Source organism: Diospyros lotus, chromosome 14 (genome assembly GCF_014633365.1).
Source record: "Diospyros lotus cultivar Yz01 chromosome 14, ASM1463336v1, whole genome shotgun sequence".
In the NCBI taxonomy this organism is placed as follows: Eukaryota; Viridiplantae; Streptophyta; class Magnoliopsida; order Ericales; family Ebenaceae; genus Diospyros; species Diospyros lotus.
This window is the reverse complement of record NC_068351.1, coordinates 2,093,278-2,115,693: the sequence shown is the minus strand read 5'-3', so window position 1 is coordinate 2,115,693 and position 22,416 is coordinate 2,093,278. Positions and strand designations below refer to the sequence as shown.

The 22,416-nt window shown below is 36.1% G+C and overlaps 1 protein-coding gene across 2 annotated transcripts; it reads right to left on the bottom strand.

Annotated features, from left to right (window-relative positions):
• Nucleotides 1-1,462: 1,462 nt before the first annotated feature.
• LOC127790699 (ATP-dependent zinc metalloprotease FTSH 8, mitochondrial-like) lies at nucleotides 1,463-21,107 on the bottom strand. 2 transcript variants are annotated; one of them, XM_052320313.1, is made up of 8 exons: nucleotides 20,793-21,107; nucleotides 20,487-20,715; nucleotides 20,295-20,366; nucleotides 11,999-12,132; nucleotides 9,433-9,900; nucleotides 5,581-6,348; nucleotides 4,150-4,377; nucleotides 1,463-2,094 (listed from the first exon to the last, which is right to left on the bottom strand). In XM_052320313.1, exons 1-8 carry the CDS (start codon nucleotides 20,838-20,840, stop codon nucleotides 1,609-1,611), a joined length of 2,433 nt encoding a protein of 810 aa, XP_052176273.1. In that variant the 5' UTR covers nucleotides 20,841-21,107; the 3' UTR covers nucleotides 1,463-1,608. The 2 variants fall into 2 exon arrangements, with proteins under 2 accessions (XP_052176273.1, XP_052176274.1); XM_052320314.1 differs by lacking the exons at nucleotides 11,999-12,132; nucleotides 20,793-21,107 and having other exon boundaries at nucleotides 20,487-20,633.
• Nucleotides 21,108-22,416: the final 1,309 nt, after the last annotated feature.

Here is a 22,416-nt window from a genome sequence, read left to right as displayed (position 1 = left end):
CTGATGTGCAGGGGTGTCTGTACTTGTTGCTTCTTCATATGAAATGATGATTTTCTTTCCATTAAACTTATGAGATGACGGCAAACTCCACTAAATTAATCTGCAAATCATGGTTCAGAGTTGAGGGAACTAACCACTTTGCTTGCTTTAAAAATTGGCATATTCCATTGTCGAGGCATTGGAAACCAAACCACTACTGCAGCGCCGTAAACTTCAAATGCCCAAAAGATCATTCATTCATAAATATAATCTTGTAGACTTCATCATAGTATTACTAATCTCATCACCATCATCACAATCTTTAGCTTTATAATTTATATATTTAAAAACTCTGATGATTTTTATATTGGGTATTGGTTACTCATTGCAATCTTCATCCTTTATTCGAGTTTAGAACCAACTTGATAAACACCAAAGAAAAAAAAAAAAGAAAAAAAGAAAAAACCTTCAAGATCCAGACATAAGGAAATATATTATTAATGAAGAGGAAATAAAAATTGCTTGAACCAACCAACATCAGAAATGATTGGTGTTTTGTTTGTTGTTGTTTATTAGTTATTTGCAGTGTTGGAGAGCATTTTTTTGTTTGTTAATCAGCTTCCCTAGTTGGAAGCCATTTAGGTTGTTGCTAGTTGGCAACATATTTTCTAAGACACAAGTAGCAATACTTGCACTACAAAAGTGGCTCCTGGGATGCAATAAGATATGCCCAATCTTAGCCTTATCAGTACATGGCTTGTAGAGATGGAGTTCTATGAAAGAGAATCCAATTTGAACCCAAACGAAACAAGCAAGTGATTGACTATGGTAAAGATACAATATTTGGTAAAGATGACCTTTTCAAATTTTCTAACCACAAGATCATCTTAAAGATAATAACCTCTTCATACTTTGTCTATATGCTACAAAATTAATGAAAGCAAAGCTCTATAATTATTGATGCTTTATTGGCTAGAGAGTTTAATTTGCACCACGCAACTATTTTGAAATGTCCATGGGTAATCCAGAATGCAAGCTCCGATCTAGAACTAACCTGGCATGGAGCTTCTCTGGCCGTTCATTTGTGGGTCTTGAAGGATTTATGGAATTTTTATCTCTGCAATTGTAATGTTGACATGGAGAGGAGTCAGCACAATACGCATCCTGTATTGCTGTTAATGATAAATTCAAAAAGGAAGAATAATGCTTCCAAAGAGCTCTGCTCCTGTCATTGTTTTAGACTCCAAAACAAACAAGGTAAACATACACATTGAACAAATAACTAGTCATCCTGATAAATAAATAAATCAGCCTGGGACATCAGACAAGGGATCTGCAGCTTCAGCTCAGGATGTAGCACATTATTCTTCATTTTCGTTATGAATTTTCAGTTCTAATCAAATCATAGCAGCTCCCCCCCACAGCTACATTAGACAAATCATCATAGCTGTTCCATTTCATGAGATGATTGAAGCATTCTCAATAGCAGAAGAAATTGCATTTACCATTAGTTGCAGATAAAAGTTGGTTTCTACAATTTAGCATAAGCCCCAAATAGAGGGAGCAGGCAGAACAAAAACACTTAAAAATGTACTTAATTTACAATAATAATTTAAATGTTTTTATTCACTATGCTGGCACCACCTCAGGTTCCACAGGTGGCGACCCATCATTCTCTATGGTTCCAACCTGAGTCTGTTTTGTTTCTTTATCATCTCGTTTCACTACTTGAAACCCTTGTTTGAACCTGTCATAATTTGTAGGCTCGCTGCTCTTATATGGGCGTTCCCCCAGCACCCGAATCAAGTCATCCTGATGTAGAATCTCCTTCTCAAGCAAAAGCTCTGCAATTTGAGCAACATGTTCCTTGTGTTCCTCTATCAGCTGTACAGTGCGATCATATGCCTTTCCCAGCCATTCTCTTACTTCATTGTCAATGATTGCAGCAGTCTTGCTGCTGTAGGGCTTGGTCATCTCAAATGCATCATCCCTTTGGGGAAAGGAAAGAAGACCCACCTTGTCACTGAAGCCATAGACGGCCACTTGGGCATAGGTCATCTTGGTCACTTTCTCCAAGTCATTTTGGGCTCCTGTTGAAATCTTTCCCAATAACACCTGCTTCCCACGGAAAATCAGACTCCCCAGAAAGAAATAAGTTTCAAAGGGTAAATTGAAAGGCAAATCAGACATCCAGTTCAAACTGATCAACTGGAATAAGAGGTAAACTATGAGCAATTTTACAGTAACATAATTTGCAAATCAGATGATTGTCCATAACGGCATCAATATCGATTCAATCAAAAAGCATACAAAAATATGTTCATCCTCCAAGCAATGTTCCGGGACCATGAATCATTTTCCACATAACAATAAAGTGAGAAATATAACCCTGGAATATGTGCAAGAAAAATTAAAAATCTTCCACGCAATGGCATTATTACCAGATTCTACCATTTTTCTTTCTTTTTTTGGCATTATTACCAGATTCTATCATTAATAGGTTCATAACATCCTCATGAGATGAGATCCTATTGACTTCCTTCTCACTTTTTTCTTTCTTGTTTGATGCTTGCAGGTACTACCCATTTTTTTTTCTCTGCAGTGAAATCACTTATCTTGCAGGAATGTTTGCTCCGGGGGTGTTCATTAATCAAGATAAGAGAGAGAAAATATCATATATGGGAAGCATTCTAGATGTTTGGTTTTTCCAACGTGTTTGTTAAGCTTATCTGACTATTTCCGGAAAAGGTCTCACGTGCGCTCTTATCTCCCCCTTTCAAGATAAATGTATCTGACTTCCCCTCTTGGATAAATTTATCTGGCTCTTTCAAGATAAGACTCAATTACTTATCTGCCCCTTGAAAGATAATTAATGCCATTTAATGCATTTTAAAGATTTAAATTTATTAAAAAAACTTATTGATTTAACTCTTATAATTAATATTATTTAATATATTTTTAAATTATTATATGTTTTGACAATTTTTAAAATTTAAATGACATTATTCATTTCATTGATTTTTAAAATTTAAATTTCTCTCTCTCTATATATTTTATCAACTAATATAATTCCTTTCATCAGTTTTTAAATTATTTTATTTAATTTTATATTTTATTATCTATTATAAAAATATGTTTTGGCCATTTTTAATTATCTAGGTGGAATTATTGTAATTCTAACAATTATTATTTATACTTTTCAACTCTTTTTAAATTTATTTTTGAACATGAATTTAGAAAATAAAATATTATTTTTAATTTTAATCTTAATTTTTTTGACAATTCATATTAATCATAAAATACTATTTTAATCATAAATTTGGTAATAGGGATATTTTGATAAAAAAACCCTTATCTTGATGCTTATCATATGTATTAATAAATACATGGAAAGAAAAAGTACAGTTACCAGTGGATTCTAAAAAATTTGATAAACAGTCTGATAGAAATTTTGGAATGCTTCTCGTCCTTATCTTGACCATTTCATATTTTGGTCCGAAAAACATCACAATCTTATCTTGATACCACCTTATCTTGCTCATTTTAACAAACGCTCCCTTAGAAGGAATAAACAAGCACTCGTGACAAGCAACCAAGCTATTAATTTCTAAAGTGCAATGGATGGCTAAATACAACAACAACAACATATCCAACCTTTATCCCACTAATGGATGGCTAAATAATCAACCAAAATAATAATTTTTTTAAAAAAACCCTGGCATGCTGAATCATTGCTGGAAAAAAGGAGACTAATTTGGAATTTATAAACACAGCAAATTATAGGACTCCAATAAGTAATGTAAATAAAAAAAAAATATTCTATAAACATGCTCTTGATATGATTAATCACAAAAAATAAAAAAGGTGATCAGGTCTTTATTTGAAAACATAAGAAATCAATACAGAGCAAGAGTATAGAAACTTGAAAACAAAAACAAAAAGCATGAATATAAAGCAAGAGTCTGATGAATTTGTAGTCACACGAATTTTAATAGTTTATTCTTTTAGCAAAATTTCTTAAGAGCAAGCCTTGACATATTTCCTATTGCAATTGGAAACTTCACTGCTTAATGCATCAAATACCGGTCAAGTATATGTCCATGCTAAATAACCCAAAACTCAACCAAGATAGATATGAAAATGAAAAGGGCAGAGATTTGATAAATTCACCTGCTCAGCTGCTCGACCCCCAAGGGTCATGCATGTCATATCAAAGAGCTGCTCTTTGGTCATCAAGAGGTTTTCATTAGGAACATACTGAGCAAACCCAAGAGCTGCTGTACCGCGAGGAACAATTGTCACTTTGAGTAATGGCTCTGCATATTCCAGGAACCAACCAGCAACAGCATGACCGGATTCATGATAAGCAACAGTCCGCCTTTCCAGCTTGCTTATCACCTGAATGTGTGAACAAGTAAATGGATCAGTCTGACTTTTTACAATTCTCATCCTTAATCATAACTTCTCTTAGCCCCTGATTTCTATTTTCACAGTGCCTGCAGTTGTATTCCATTATCAAGTATGTTAGGCAATCATGTTAGTAGCTTATTTCCAGCTAAATAAATAGAAATCGCTATCTATTTTGCAGTATATCCAGAGTCTCGCAATGAATATGCATTGACAATGGGAATTTTAGTCATGTGACTATTCTCCACAGGTCAGTCCTCCTTCTAGGATGAATTGATATTGGGCTTAAATTGGAAATTTTAGTCACACAGCCATTCTCCACAGGCTTATGTCACAAATCCTGCAGTAAGGATAAGAAAAGAGAAGTCTAGCCCATATAAAAGCGTATGTAGTCCCAGCTAATAACTTAAACTTTTGGGTTGAGTAGCAAGCGTGCCTGACTGGTGACAAAATGGTGTCAAATGATCTAATTCTTAATCTAATTTCAACCCAAAAACCCCACTGGGAGTAGGCAAGTAGGCCCAACGCACTCAGAGGGGGAAATGAATTGGGTGTAAGAGTATCACAAATCTCACATCATATGAGGTAGGAGAGATTTTGAGCCATATAAGAGGGTAGGTAACACCAGCTAATAGCTTAAATTTTTTAGTTGGATGGCAACTATTCGACTTGTCACACTTAAATAAGGAATTTTAGTCCTCAGACAGTAAGACCTTTCTCCAACATTAACTTTCCTGTTTCCTTTTAGCCAAATAAACAGCATGTAGGTCAGAAGGAGCCATCCATATCATAGAGACAATAGCAACCACCAGGCCTTGTTCGAGGTTTAAACCATAAAAAGAAATCATTTGGTGGGTTTAGGTGGCGGGTTGGGGGGGGGGGGGGGGGGGGGGGGCGTGGTTGGGTTCATTTCCTATATTATATTTAAGTTTTCAAATAAATCAGGGACGTTTATCAATCTTTAAGTCTCCACTATCCATTTCATTTTTATTTTTCATGTATTTAACACAAGATGCTTGTGCGGAGGATGTAGACAGCAGTGTGCAATCAATGAAGCTGCAAACTAGTGAAAGATGCCCACCAATTATCTTCTCTGATACCCCTAATCATCTGTGTTTACAAAACAAAGCAGATAAAGAATTGAAATGTTGCTTCAAAAAAATAAATGAACCAAACATGCAAGAAACAACATACCCTGTTCTTCTTTTCCAAACCACCAATGACCCGGTCTATAGCAGCCTCAAAATGTTCCATGTTAATCTCTGTACTCTCATTCCTTGCAGCAATTAAAGCAGCTTCATTACAAACATTTGCAATGTCAGCTCCAGAGAATCCAGGAGTCAGAGCAGCAAGTCTCTCAGAGTAATATGACGGCTCTTGATTAAGTTTTAACTTATTTAGATAGATCAGAAATATCTGGTCACGACCTTTTATATCAGGTTTATCGATAGTAATTTGACGATCAAACCGACCTGGTCTCAGTAAGGCTTTATCTAAAATATCAGGTCTATTTGTGCCAGCTAGTACAACCACTCCAGAGGTGGTTCCAAAACCATCCATTTCCACAAGCAGTTGATTTAGAGTATTTTCACGCTCATTATTACCCTGTGAAAATCCCCCACGCCCTCTTGCTCGACCAATCGCATCTATCTCATCAATGAAAACTATGCTAGGAGCACATTGCCTTGCTTCTTGAAACAAGCTCCTGACCCTTGATGGTCCAACTCCGATGAACATTTCCAAAAAATCAGACCCAGCAATGGACAGAAAAGGCACACCAGATTCACCAGCAGTGGCTTTAGCTAGAAGTGTTTTCCCTGTCCCTGGAGGGCCTACAAGAAGAGCACCTTTTGGAATTTTGGCTCCCAGCTCCTCATATTTCTTTGGGTTCTTGAGGAAGTGAACAAATTCCATGATTTCTTGCTTTGCCTCATCACAACCAGCCACATCTTTAAAATATACCTAAATCATCAAAATTGGAGCAATCAAGGCATAGAATGCAGTATAACTTATTATTCAACATATAAACCAAACTCACACAGCCTTAGTTTTAGTAGCACTTTGATCCCACAAGTGCACATTGGCTGAGACTTCCCCTGCTGACAATCACATGAACTTTACAAAGGAAGTATTTTTTCCATTCATACAAATATAAAAGTAAATTAATAATAAATAAAAAATGTCTCATAGTTTATCCCCCCCAACACACACATGTCACGACCTCAGGGGCAATACTGTAATTGCTGCATTGTATTTGTATTTCTGTTGATTGTACTTTGCTGCAATTTTTGATTGTACCTTCAGTTACAATAACTGAAGAGCAGCAAGTCTATAAATAGGCTAACTTTAGAGGATGGGGATTCATGTGGAAAATAACAAGAATCTTTTGCCTCCAATTCTCTGTTCTCTCTCCCTTGAACCCTCAGTTCTCCCTCTATTCTTTCTACTCTCCCTCTCTTTCTGTCTAACTCTCCCTCCAATTCTCTCTATTCCCGGATTCTACCTAAAACAACCTTAGTTCAGGGAGAGAGGGAGAACAGAGGGTTCGAGAGGGAGAGAGAACAGAGAATTCGAGGGAAACGATTCTTGTTATTTTCCATATGCATCCCCATCCTCTACAGTTTCAGTTACAATAAAAAATAGCATCAAAGTACAATCAACAGAAATACAAATACAATGCAATTACAAAATTCCTCCAGGGGTCATGACAACACGCAAATTCAAACAATAAATGAATAAAAACCAATGCCATCCTCCATTGAACACAATCACCATCAACACCAAAATCCCTGTCTAACCCCTAGTGCATATGCTGGCTACACCACAACCTTCAATGACTGGTAAGACATAAGATACACCACTGCACCTATTCAGCACCAACACATAAAATGGGGACATCTTCACTGACTAGTGACTACGCAGTCATTAATAACTGCTGATCTACACTGTTACACATATTCAGCACCAATAAATACAATGAGGAAATCTTCCCCTATAGCTAGTCCACCATCAGCACATAAAACCTCCAAGCCACCTCCAAGAAGAATAAGAAGAAAAATCCATAATAAGCTTTTTTGAAAGAGGAGAAAAAAGAATAATCCATAATAAGCTTCTATGAAAGAGAATAGTGTACAAAGCAAAATGAAATTGATCAGCCTTTTTGAAAGAGGATAATAGGGTAATTCTTTGTCTAGTGTACAAAGCAAAGCTTGATGGCTTTATTTTAGGAAGAGAAACTGGTGGTTGCTTCTGATGGGACTAGTTCATAAACACCCTCCCTCTTCTACTTTCCTTTTCAGATTATAAAATATAGAACACACCGAACATATGCACAAAAAGATGAATCAGTAGTCATGGATAGAGATGGTTGACAAGCTAGAATCTATGTAGCTAACCACATGGTGAGATTAAGGCATGGTGTTCTCGTGTGACATTTTTATTTTCTGGTATACGTGTACCACTGTTCAGTCTATTTATGTTTCATTTTATCTTTGTCAATCTTATGCTCTATTTGCTCCACCTTCAGGATAATCTTCTGCAATCACTTGCCTCACAATAAGCTGCAAAATATAAAACATAGATGTTGGGTTTTTGCATTGAGAAATCTGTCTAGAAGATTAAGAGAACAGCAGATCCCTTAGGCGAATGAAAATGGCTGGAAATTCTAAGTTAGAGAGAAGTTAACTTATATGTTTTATTATAAGGGTTAGTTTAGTCTTTGTGTAGGCTAAATTAAAAGACCTTGTAATTACCGCCTCCTATTGTCTATAAATAGAAGGCGTTGGCAAGGCAATCGGACAGAACACAAACTATCATTCTTTGTCTCTGAATGCAAGTGAGATTGCTGTAAAGAGAGGAAAGGCTTTGTGAGAAGGAGAGTCTTTGTAATCTCTATGAGTGTGCAGTGTACTCGTGTGATAGAGGATAGGGGTCTTGTAACTGCTTTTCATCAGATTTCTAGTGGATTGCTCTCAGATTTGTGGCTGGATGTAGGGCTGTATTTGCAGCCTGAACCAAGATACATTGGGCGCCTCTTGTGTTGGTTTGGTTGTATCTCTTTCATTTTTCTTTGTTAAATTCTGTTCTTGTATTTTGCAGTTTATATTTTCTGTTGGTGATTGATTTCTGGTGAGGAGTGTTGAGTGAATTGGCAAATAAAGTATTGATTGGGTATCTAAAGAGCTCCTAATCTTAACAATAGAGGAACACATAGACATAAATAAACATGTGTGCATGCATGGACTCGCGTGTATCTATTGCTTGCAATCATCAGAGAACAGAGATAGAAAGATACATATGGTAACATATATGTGTAAACATTTCCATTTTCTTATTGTCTGTTGAATTGGGTTCGCATAATTTTTTTTTTTCTGTTGTTTTCCAGTTCATGATAATCTTTTAGCAATATATACCTTAGAGTGGGTTAATCTAATGTTTTTGTTCAAACAAATTTTTGATTTTTTATCAGTGCCACTAAACATGAATCAATTCATGGAAACTGCTCTGGCTTGATCAGGAAAGACTTCAGGAGGATGATGATATGCATTCAATTTTTGGGTTATATTTCTAAAAACTAATCAATTCACTCATGGGACGAAAAAAAAAAAAAAAAACTTCAAAAGGAAAACAAATTCTAGTTAAAGATTCTGTAGGGAACTGATTTAATGAGGTGATATTTTTCCCCTTTCTAGTCAAAGAATTATTTATATGTCACTTGTATGAGCATGGCCTTTGTTATCTTTGCACATTTCAAAGTCAATGGTATTCAGAAATTTCTGTGGCCAAACAACAATAATACAAAACCTTACAAGGTCAAACTCATCAAGACATTCTATTGTGAAGGCCAACAATGGGGGATGCCTGTGTCAGTCAGCACTGGGATTCAAATGATTGGGTCTAAGCGAATTACCCTTTCAGATTAACTTAGCTGTTACCATAAACATATTGTGCCAATACAAGAAATCCAAGAAAAAGTAAATAAAGCTGTTACCATAAACATATTGTGCTAATACAAGAAATCCAAGAAAAAGTAAATAAACGGCTAACCTTGTTTTTTGAATTCTTATCCATCTTTGTAAAATTTGCTTTTCCCATGTTGAAAATTCCCCAGGCACCCTTGCCACCCGAGCCACCAACACCTGGTCTACCCTGCATTATTCGTCTTATGAATAGTGAGGACACTAAAATCAAGGCTGACGGGGCAAACCTCAGCAGTTCATGGAACCAATTCATCTGCGATACATATGTTACAGGAACATAATTATGAGGGTCTATTCCCAGGGCTTCTTGGGCTTCCTCCAGCTTTTCCTCAAAAGAGTCAACACTTCCAATATTGAAATAGAACTTGTATTGGCTCACACCATCTGTAGGAACTTGGACAACCTGATCATTGGTTTGATCAGTAACAGATGGGGAGCCCTTCACATAGACTTTTGCAACAGACTTATTTGCAACAACAATGTGATCCACAAGACCAGGTTCAAGGAGCTTATTTTTGAACTCTTGAAAACTAATCTGCAGAAATAGAAAGAAACTAATCAGATGACAGATGATCTGAGAGAGAGAGAGAGAAGATGGTTTTTGGGGGGTGGGGGGGGGGGGGGGGGGGAAGCCTTAGCAAGCAATTTTTCCAGGAGCACTTGTCAAAAGCAAGAAAAGAGGAGTCTATTTTAGATAATCCATGCCTGTTGTAATGACAATAGCAACAGTGCTGGTATGACAGTCTGCTATGATTTAACTACACTATAAATTAAAAAAGAGAAAATGACCAGGGAAAGAAAGAAGGGGTGATAAAAATAGATTAGGGAATTCAGAAGCCCACCAGTATAAACCATGAAAGTTTGGCCCAGGAATTACACATGAAAAGTTATCAGTCTACAACCACTGTAAAGGACAGCAATCTTAGACAAATGATGGTAATGATATGGAACAAATACCACATGGAATGAACAAACCAAAAGATGCCTAGCCCTAAAATCATCATCATCACTGTCACCATCATAATAATAAAGGAGGGGGATGGGGAAACTTATTTAAGCAATGACATTTTCATGCTTGTTTCAAAGGCAAGCTTGCCAATAATCATAGCAAACAATTAGTCTGAGGACCACAACCACAAAGAAAATACTCCTACGAAAATTGTCCTTAAAACTGGAATTTTCTAAGTAGAACTGATAAAATATTTATTCTTCTAAAGCACTTATTTTCCCTCTCTCATTTCCCATTTTGTATTTTTTTAATCATTCTATCTCATATTCACTTCTAATGATTATTTCAAATTTTAACATGGTGTTCATTGGGTTGCCGGCAGATCCAGATGAGTTTAGGTCAACCCTACTTGGGTTTCATAAGGAAAACTCTTCCCAAACTCCACCCTAAACACATAATGCTTCAAATCCCACATACCACATGCACTAAAGGTTGAACAATCCGATCCCATCCCTTGTCTGGCCTAAGTTAAGAATGATTAACGTAAGTGTTTAAGTGGATAGGAACAAGTTACCAGCATAAAACTATAAAACAAGTATAAGAAGGATAAGAAGGTTTGGCTAGAAAGACCCTTTCAGAGTCAGTTCTTGAAGAATTAAAAGGCTGTAACTAGGAGAAATCCCCTGGACTAGCTTGATTCAGATAGCTCTCTTCCAACACTGTTGGTCTATGGTAGGTACAAATTTATTAGACAAAATGAAGGAATATGAGAACACAAGATCTGAGAACAGTTTGAATGCTTCTTTCTTAGTGCTAATTCCTAAGAAAGGATAAGCATTGGAATTAAACGATTTCACGCCTGTTGCTTTGGTGCAAAACATTTATAGAATTTTAGCAAAATTGCCAACCAAGAGACTAAAGTAGGGAAGAGAACAGTAGTCTTTGAGCCCCAGAATGTTGTTGAGAGTATGCAGATTCTAGATACTATGCTTGTTGCAAATGAGTGTGAAATCTCGATTGTATAGAAATTCTCGTGCTATTTGTAAGCCAGATCTAGAACAAGCTTATACAATGTTTGATGGGCCTTCCTAGACTGTATTTCAGAAAGGATAGGGTTTGAGAATAAGTGGAGAAATCGGATACAATACTGTGTGTGTTAGGACTGTGCCACAAGGACCATTTTACCATTTTTTTTTTAATTGTCATAGTAGTCTCATGTTTAAAAAGGTTAACAGCTTAGGCTGGATGGGGATTTTAAGGTAGAGGATTGAGGGAAAGGGTCAACTTCAGCTTGTCATTTGCTCTCCAACAATTTTGTGTATTTTTTTTGTGATTTGTCCCAGGTTCTACATCAGGGACATTTCCCATTTCCTCTTTCAGTGGTTAAAGGGTATTCTTCTTTTGTTTATTCTTTTACTGTCTTTTTAGACAAGCTTGGCATTGTAGATACATGGCCTTACTTGCAGGCTATGCTACTTTAAACAATGCAAAAAATTATGCCAAAATGCTCCAAGAACATTACGGCTTTTACATCTTTAAAAGTTCTGGACCAAATGAAAATATTTAAATTCCTAGCAGCAAATCAATAATGTCAAATAGATTACAGTATTGATATTCAAAAGTGTGTCACATAATCATAATGTGACAACAAGAAAGAAAAAACTAAGAAGAAATTAACACTGACCTGCTTGTGCTCATGAGGATTTCCAAAAATTGATGAGAGCACAAAAGCAATAAAAAACAAAAGCGTGACTATACTTTGGTACTGTTTCATGAAGTTTTCCTGAAAGTTCTTGTGATCACCAGTGCTTGATTCCTCTGGTAAACATAATTAGTATGAATCAAACGGACGTACAAGTTAATCAGACAGAGAAAACAGCAGCTCAAGTTCAAAGATTAAATTTTATTTCAGAAAAAAGCTAGTGAGCAGAGCTATATGCATGCTGACCAGACCTCTAGAATTCAAAAAGCACATTTCTTTCATATGTATCAAATTGTACATCTACTGATAATGGCACTGCTGAAAAAAGCTTACATTCTTCTACACATAAATGTAAACTCATGCATAATAAAGGAACATAATTTCACTTCTTTCCACTGTAATGTAAAAATTTCATAGTAACATTTCTACCTGTTTATACGCAAACATACCAAAACGCAACAAAACTCATTGACCAATTTAAAATGAGTTGTTAACAGGCCTATAAAGAATATCCCACAGGAATCATTTCTATTTTAATTTTTCATGAAAAAAAATTATTTGATCAAAAATTTACTATAATCACAATTATTTTTTGTATGTTGAGTAGCTACACTGTTACCCCTGAGATGTAGTCAAATTACAGCCGAGAAGCCCCCACATGCTGAAAATGATGTTGAACTCCCTTGCCATTAAAAAAATAACATAAATCCATGCTTTTTTAAATTCTCTCTCTAAACTAAATATATAAATATATTTTCTAATTACAAAAAAAATATATTTTAAAAATACACTGAAAATTATATATATGTAGAAACTAAAAATATAAATAAATATATTTTCTAATTACATAAAATATACTATACATTTAAAAATGCACTGAAATTATAAAATATATATAAACTGATGATGTGAAAACTGGACCAAACCATCCGATTCAACCAGAAAAACCAGGAACCAATTTGGAATCTGGCTTGGTTCAAACCAAAATACCAGCTGATTTTTTAGTGAACAAGCAAACTGAATGAACTGAGCGGGTTGAATTGCCCCCGATCCTTCACACATAGCCAACAAACCAAAGTCATTGTGTTGAATTGATCTCACAATAAACCACCAAAAATTAAAAAATTAGACAGATTTTACAGAGTTGAAGATGACAAATCCACAGCCCACATTGATGAACTCATGACTCCCTTTTGATTCTACAACCAACATCCACTTTTGGCACTGATGAGGACATAAAAAAAATTTACAGATACAGAGAGGGGAAGAAGACAAACCAGTCACCGCTTATGGAGCACAAGAGGGGGTGGAGAAGATCAACCAGAGAGGGGAATGCACACAGAAAAGCATATGGAGAGAGGAAAAGGGAGAAGATGAACATATGAATAGATATCTAGATGAATTCATAACTTGTAAGTAATGCATCGAAGAAAGAGAAATCGAAAGTGGGTTGGTGTTGCATTTATGAGGATGTAATTGGCAATGGTGAATTTGAATGCTGTGAACAGAAGCAAATTAATGATGGCCAGGGACAGAAATGGCGATGGGAAAATATCTTCACATTATAAAGAGATTTTCTATTTATTGTTTTTATTTGTTCCTAAAGTTTTTGTTAATTTCTTGTCACCTAAAATTTAAAGTTCAATGTATAATTATATGATATTTTTTATTTTTAATTTCTATATTATAGTTTTAATGATTATATTAATTTATTTTATAAAAATATATCCCAATTCAACCCTAGTCCAAAAATTGAACCATGAACCTCTCCCCTTCTGAGTTCAATATCCTGGTTTGGTTTTTAAACATTGATATGAACTATCTTTGATAGTTTATATATATAAACTAAATATATATATATGTATTTTCTGATTATAAAAAACATATTCTAAAAATCCACTGCAAATAAAAAAAAAAAATGCACTGGTGGTGGCAGGCCACCGTCACTGAGAAGAGGACGGAAGGGAGTGAGAGAGCCCCATTCGTTGCAGGGTTCAAATTCTTTAACTTAGCCTCGCTTTTGAGAGAGCATTGCTGTTGGGTTCAGAGATGAACCCACCAGAGAGCCTCGGTTAAGAGCTGAACCCACCTAGTTCTGCCAGAAAAGGGGAGAGAGAAAATGAAGGCATTTTAAAAATTTTAACATAGGCTATCTAAATCGGTACCAAGAAAATACCAATTTAGATATCTCGAATTAATCATCCAAAGAGGGAAGATTAATGAGGATATTACTCATAGAATTAAGGCGGATTGGTTCAAATGAGAAAGTGCTCCTAGCATTTTATGTAACAGTGAAATTCCACTAAAGCTAAAAGGAAAATTTTATAAGATAGTTATAAAACTAGCTTTGTTGTATGGCACAAAATGTTGCATGGTAAAATGGTAGTATGTGCAAAATATGAGCATTAATAGATATAAGGATCCTAAGATGGATGTTCATAATAAGGTCAGAGGGGTCATATTAGAAATAAGGTGTGGGAGGCATAATTAAGATGGTTTCATCATGTGAGAACAAAACCAATAGAGGTTCCTATAAGAAAAGTTGATGGAATGGAGCAAGTAGTTACTAAATGAGGTAAGGGAAGCCCAAAAAAATTTGATATGAGACACTTGGGTTTGACATTAAGTATATGGGCAGCCTTATAGAAGATAAATGAATGAAAATCTAGAATTCATGTGGTTGATCCCACATAAGGGAATAAAGGTTTGATATGATTTGTTTTTTCATCTAATGATGAGAGCAAAGGGATACGAATTTTGTAAAGTTAAAAGAGGTGAGTCTAATTTCTAGGATGTAAAGGGTATTGCCTATAGTTAGGCTAAAGCTCAAGAGTGCCAACTATAATTTACCTTTTTATATGTTTGATATTTAAGAATTTGGATTGACGACATTTAAACATCTTGATATTTTAATCCTTCTACAAGCGGAGCCACCACTTTTAAAAAAGGAAGGAGCAGTTTTATGGATACATGTGAACGAGTCAATACAAGATCAGATATTCAAGACTGAATTAGGGAATAGAAAAAGAACACCTTGGTGTCTATTAGAACAAATGAGATATTTAAAATTGTGAAAATTATAGAAAAATCAAACTACTTTGAAGGATAATGTTTGGATAAAGGTTAAGAAGAAAAATTAATGTCACCGTAATGAATTTGGTTTATTGCCTAATAGGTCAACAAGAAAAGCTATCTATTTATAGAGACGTTTCATGAAAACATCTAAAGATAAATAAAACTATTTATATATGATTCTATAAATTAGAAAAAGCCCATAACAAAGTTGCAAAAGATATAGTGAAGAGTTCTAGAACAGGAAGTTTGAATTACTTAAGTAAAGGTTATTAAGGACATATATCACATAGCAAAAACGTGTGTTAAGGATATGTAGAGGAGATAATTAAATTCTTTCATTTACAATTACATTACACTAAGAATGTGCACAAGGCTGATTCTTAAAATGGAGAAAATGCTTCCAACATTTTATGCAATTGTAAAATCCATCTAAAACTAAAAAAGAAACAAAAATTATTGGATGGCTATAAAACCATCTCTATTATACGACACAGAATGCTAGACAAGTATCAATGTGTAAAATATTAGCATAGCTGAGGTGATGATGCTACAAGAAAAAATAAAACTAGAAATGGTGTTATCCATAAGGATTTGAACAGTACTTATTAAAGATAGAATGCCTGTATGCATTTAAATGGTTTCAATTTGTGAGAAGAAGATCAATAGATGTGCTTGTTAGAAGAGCTTATAGAATTAAAAGATAAATGTAATGAACGGGAAAGCAAAATTTGGTGAAATATTCTTAGACGTGATATAAAATATAATTACCTTAGAGATGGCATGATCATTTGTAGGGATGATTGGCGAGTTAGAATCCATATAACTAAAACCTAGTGGGATTACAGGCTTGGTGTATTATTGTTGTTAGTGAACAGGTGAAATTTATAGGCTGAAGAGGACTTATAAAACACCTAAAACTCTTCTAAAACTAATCTTACCTAATCTATTCTATTACACAAGCAAACACCAGATCTGATGTTACCTAATTTTGAAGCCCTGCCAAGATTTCTTTATTCCCAAAATACCCATCATCTAGTGATTCTATTTACCATCCACTGAAGCTCTATCAAGATTTTGTTTCTCCAAACTGCCCTTTAATTCATTAACCAATTACTTGGTTTCTCCATCAACACACATAAAATTTCCTGTAATAACCACCCAAAACTATCTACGCAAAATTGCTTGTAACATTTTTTATTACAAAAAAAAGAACACAACAAACGAAACAAAAAAAAAATCTGAACATTTATTTGTATTTATATAATCATTTATAGCATGTGCCCACCCATAGTATCATACTAACACTACTAAGTTTCTACCATATAACGCAATAGGCATCCTAATAAAATTAAATACATCAAGATAAAATCAAAATATCGAAAATCAAAAGATAATAATAACTTTATTAGTTATCTCCAAATCATCTTGATTGCACTAAAAACATAACTTTAAACTTGCAACACGGGGGCCTACTAATGTAAAGATATGTACACAGCTTCCATTATACACCAGTGTCCTAAAGTGTCGAATTACATAATGGTCACATTTGAACAAATAACAAAAGAAATTGTCAAAATATCCAATTATAGAAAAGTTAAATAATAATAATATGGTTCCTTTAGACTACTATCTAACAATTATCAGTAACATCCATCAAATATCAAATTATCAATGTCTAATATGACAAAACACTTTCTTGAAGTGCTTGCATTTCTCAGTATCAGCCTCTACTGGAAACACCGTTCATGGCCAACATAGCTGGGATTTTATTCATAATTAACAAAATGTCCAATTTCAGTAATAATAGGCCATCAACTACAAAAATGAGGCATTATCATAATTTGCAAAGACAGCTGTGAATTTAACACTCTGTATGAACAACAGTAGGCCCCAACTGCTAGCAATAAAACACAAAAGTACAAAACCAAAGTGGAGAATAGAGTGGATAACCAATCAGAACCGTCGTGTTATTGCATTACAGCTATAGGTTCAATCATGTCACTACCTCAAAGAGCAGTCAGGGGCACGGATGTAATTAGTAACTAAAGGCAAGGCTGTAATTAGCCTGGTAGTTGTAATAAGCCATAGTTGTACCAAACAGTTGTAGCTATAACAGCTTATACAATTTCGGTTACAACTAGGGGGCTGCCTATAAAAGGATAACATGCGCCGAGGATGGGATTTATGCTAAGGAAATAGATCATAAATCTTTCCCTCCAATTTCATTCCCTCTTCTCTCTCAATTATCCCTCCTCCTTTCAAATTCTCTCTCTCCCCCCAAGTTGAATTCCCACAGCTACTATAATTTCTAGAATTGAATAAGTCTTAGATTCAAGACTTATCATTTTGGTATCAAAGCGGACGTCCTCAGTGATTGAAGGCAGTATTAGATTGAGCAGAAACAATGGCGGAAGGAACGCGCTTGAAGCAACTGGAGACGGGCATGGAGGTGTTGGAGTTTGGAATGAACCAGACTCGTGAGGAAATTGCTCAAGGAAGGGAGGATCAAGTTGCTGCTAGAGAAGCCATGCAACAGGAGTTAGGAAAACATCGGGAGATGATTGATCAATACGGACAGAGGATCCACAACATATTCAATATGCTCTCTGCCCTTCCACAATTCAGGCTACTGCCTGAATTCCCAATCATTCCGACGGATCCCAGTCATTCAGACCACAAAATACTTTCGCAACCCGACAGATTGAGGGAGCCAAGTGAGCCCTTAGAGGCGAACATCGGAGTGCCAGTAAGAGGTCTAAATTCTCATACTAATGTCCACACCCCTATACCCCGTTTAGAGATTCCCTTGTTTGATGGATCCAAGCCTAGGTGATGGATCTGTTGGTGAGAGAGATTTTTTCAACTGTATAATGTATTTGAGGTGCAGAGGGTAACCATGGCATCAACTCATCTCAATGATACTACCAACTCCTGGTATCTGGGATGGATTAAGGCGAGGGAGGTAGAGGCTGGATGGAATGAGTTTGCTGAGGAATTATGTGTAAGATTTGGGGAGAAAAACATGTCCGACATGATCGAGGAGTTTAAGATGCTAAAGCAGGTGGGAACGGTGACGAAGTACTTGGATAAGTTCGAAGAATTGAGGGCACTAATGTGGAACGCTTAAGGTGGCTATGACACAAGCCCCTGTATTAGCTCTCCTTGACTTCTCAAAAGCCTTTATGGTGGAGATAGATGCCAGAGATTTGGGAGTGGGTGCACTACTCATGCAAGAGGGCAAACCATTGGCATATCTCAATTAGGCATTAGCTCCAAATCATTTGGGACTAAGTGTGCACGACAAGGAGCTAATAGCAGTCTTGGTGGCAGTGGACAAGTGAAAGCACTACCTAGAGGGCGGCCACTTCATCATTAAGATTGATCATGACAGCCTGAGGTATTTGTTGTAGCAGAAATTACACACTCAACTCCAGAGGAAGGGGGGTATGCAAGTTGCTGGGTTTGGATTATATGATTCACTACAAACAAGGGAAAGAAAATAAAGTGGCCAATGCACTCTCCAGAAGAGAAGAACAGGCCAGCTGCAATGCCATCGCAGCTATAGTCCCTAATTAGGTAAAAGAGGTCATAGAGAGCTATGAAAATACTGAGTCGCTAACAGAACTACAAAAGCAACTGGCTATAGGGCCTATTGGGAGTAGGGGGGGTACGTGACAAAGGGGCTGATTAGATATCACAACTGGATAGTGGTGGGGAATGATCAGGCCGATCAGGGGCTCAAAAGAAGGATTATGCAATCCTTAAATGACTCTCCCTTAGGGGGCCATTCTAGAATTTGGGCTACATATCGCAAAGTAAGATAGATGTTCTTTTGGCTAGCATTAAAGAAGGAAGTAGTGGAATTGTATTGTCCTGCCCTACCTATTAGAGATGCAAGCACGAGCATGTGGCCCTACCAGGGTCTACCCCAACCATTGGCCATTCCAGAACAGGCTTGGGAAGGGGTATCTATGGACTTTATTGAAGGATTACTAAATCAAAAGGCAGGGACGCTATATTGGTGATTGTAGACAGGTTAACAAAGTTTGCATACTTCATAAGTCTCACCCACCCATTCACGGCCCAAGAGGTGGCTAGACAGTTCCTTGACTCGGTAGTCAAGATTCATGGGGTTCCAAAATCAATAGTGTCCGACAAGGACAAGATCTTTACAAGCCATTTTTGGCAAGAGTTGTTTAAAGGCTTAGGCCATAGAGTATACCTGAAGGTCAAGAGGTTCCTCCAGTACTCTTTCTCAACAACTCCTACTTCTAAGTTAAGCCCTAAGTATTTTGGGCCATACATGGTTCTTGCTAAAGTAGGCAAGGTAGCCTATAGGCTACAATTGCCTGAGGGGACACCCACTCATCCGGTGTTCCATATGTTACTACTAAAGAAAGTGGTGGAGCCAACAGCCACTACCAGCCCCCATCTTCCCCCAGTAGACGAAGACAAAGAGGTGCCCACGGAACCCCAAGCCATTGTGGACCGAAGGATCACCTACAAGGATACACTGCCCCTAATTGAAGTGCTAGTCCAATGGAGCCACCTGCACCCAGATAATCCAACCTGGGAGTACCTACCTGGACTTGCGAAAGTAGTACCCCCAAGCAGCCCAACTTCTGTTCTTTCTTGGGGACAATAAAGATCTCAAGGGGAGGGGAAATGTCACAACCCTAAAGGGTGGACAAGGGCATAGACGTAATTAGCAGCTAAATGCAAGGCTGTAGTTAGCCTGGTAGCTGTAATAAGCCATAGTTGTACCAAATGGTTGTAGCTCTAACAGCTTGTACAATTTCGGTTACAACTAGAGCCCGCCTATAAAAGGATAACAGCCACTGAGGATAGGATTTATGCTAAGGAAATAGATCATAAATCTTTCCCTCCAATATCTTTCCCTCTTTTCTCTCTCAATTATCTCTCCTTCTTTCAAATTCTCTCTCCCTCCAATTTGAATTCCCACGCTACTATAATTTCCAGAATTGAATAAGTCTCAGATTCGAGACTTGTCAAATCGTAACCCAGCCATATCAATCCACTATATGTATCTATACACGGAATCATACTTGTCCACATTTCCCAAGGGGTCAAAAACACTTAAAAACCCAAACACTTATGCTTAACAGGTCAACATACTTCCAGTTGTAAAAGTAGCTAGCAGCCCATCCAATTCATCAAAAGTTTCCAGAAATTGCCCACGTACCTTTAGATTGTGACCTCTGGTTGTTCTCTCTCGGTGTTTCTTTCTTGTTTTTTGGGTAATAATTCTCATAGTCTACAAACACACATCAGAAAAACACAACAATTATCCACAACCGCAACAACCAAATTAACAAAAAGAAAAGAAAAACAACCATAACATAAACACGCGATCATAAAACGAAATCCTTCTTACTTCTTTTCTTTGGAGCTTGACTACAGAAAAGCCGCCTATGCCCAGGTTTTGCAAAAATGGGATTAAATTCCGACAAGCAAGCCTTAGGAATAGGCAGTTTCCCGGTCCCAGCTCCAATCAAAGTCAAATAACCCCTCACGAGCCCTAATCCCCAATCAGTGCAAGCATTTGGAGAGAACAATTCTTCGGAAGCGACTCTCCTCACACAGCGATTGCCAGAAATAACATTCTGCCCGATAAATCGAATAAAATGAGAAATCAACCGCGGAAAAGGCGCATTTACGTATAAATATATAAACAAATTACCGTACGAAATGCAGAGCGAGAGGAGCGAGCGAGCCATGAATAAATCATTGCGACGATGATCTAAACATGTATTGATTTGGTATTTGGAAACCCTACACCCAAAGTAACGGGCTACTTTTGGGAGATTCGATTACAATATCCATTGTTACGATTTCCAGAGAGTCCGAAGGCTGTTGCAGTGAGTGAGTGAGTGAGTGAGTGAGATAGAGAGAAGAGGTTCTTCCTTGTTTGTTACCGGAGAGAGAAAGGTGACCGCCATTGGCTTCTGCTTAGACGTCGGTTTCCGTTTCCGGCCCCCGCGCTAAACAGATTGCATCATCTGCCGTTTTTGAATCTTTAGTTTACTATATTATTTTAAAAGTAAGTTATAAATATATTTTATATTTTAAAACAAAATATATTTATTATATTTTTTGACATTTAAATAATAAATAATATTATTTATCTTTAGTAAAATTGATGATGCACATCACTATTGTTCATTTCTGAATACCATTACTCTTAAATAACTTTATTAATTATATTTATTTATTAAATTTAAATTATTTTTATTTAATAAATAAAATTATTTAAATATTAAAAAAATAATAAATACACATTATCTAAAAACAATGTATATATATATTGTTACTTTATTACTCCTACTTTAAATTTTAAAGCTTTTTAATATTTTTTGTCGACGTTCAATTTCAGTCGACCCTTGATTCGTCTTGGGCCACGGTGAATAAGTCCAAAATGCCAAGAAGAAGAAAATAAAGATCTCGGACGTGAATCGACACCGAAATTTTTACGTGGTTTCGGCCAGAACGATACCTACTCCATAACCGCCTTCTGATTATTTTCTCAGAATGGTGGTATTTGATTATTGTCTCTGTCCCCGCCCCTCATGATATCTATGATTCTTATTTATACTGAAAGGCTTTTACAATTTAGATAACATATAGAAATACGATGATTACATAATATGGGACAAACAACCCTTATTGTCTACACAAAATCGGGAGTAGGATCCTCATTACGAGGGGCATGAGTTGTTGCAGATAAAGTGAATAGTCCCTACCTCTGACTTTTCAACAGCTTTACCACTTATGTGAGCTGACGGTTTTAGGCCAGCGACTTGGGCGGTCCAGCGAACTGAGAGTTTTATAGCGAGCCCGTTAGTCGATCATTGAGAGCTCGCTAAGGGGTTTTACTAGGAGCTCGCAAGATGCTTGCTTTATGAGTTTCGGGTTTCGATGATGTATGGATTTCATTTGACGAGATTGCCGAAATTTTTCGAGCTCTAGGTGATTGGGCCGATCCATTGAACTGAACTTGACCCATAAGGGGTGATGCGGGAATAGCGTATAACAATTTTTAACTTTTAACCTTTTAAAATATATCTTATATGCAAACACAAATATATATACACATATACATATACACACATATATACATATCATGATGGCTAAAAACATGTTTATGTTAATGAACTTTTGTATTTTTTTAAAAAAAATTTAAGATTGTGTTCTTTTTCGTATTTTAATTTTTAATTTATTTTTATTTTTGTATTTTGAATATTTATTTTGAAATATTTGAAAACGCGTTCTTTTTATTATTATAAAAAATTATTTTTTTAAAAAAA

Excerpts from the sequence above, each read along its gene's own strand:
- LOC127790699 (XM_052320313.1), bottom strand. The coding sequence starts at position 20,840 with ATGATTTATTCATGGCTCGCTCGCTCCTCTCGCTCTGCATTTCGTACG. Across the intron at positions 9,901-11,998 it reads ATCCTCATGAGCACAAGCAG|ATTAGTTTTCAAGAGTTCAA; the intron begins GTCAGTGTTAAT and ends CTATTTCTGCAG. Across the intron at positions 6,349-9,432 it reads ATAAGAATTCAAAAAACAAG|GTATATTTTAAAGATGTGGC; the intron begins GTTAGCCGTTTA and ends TTGATGATTTAG.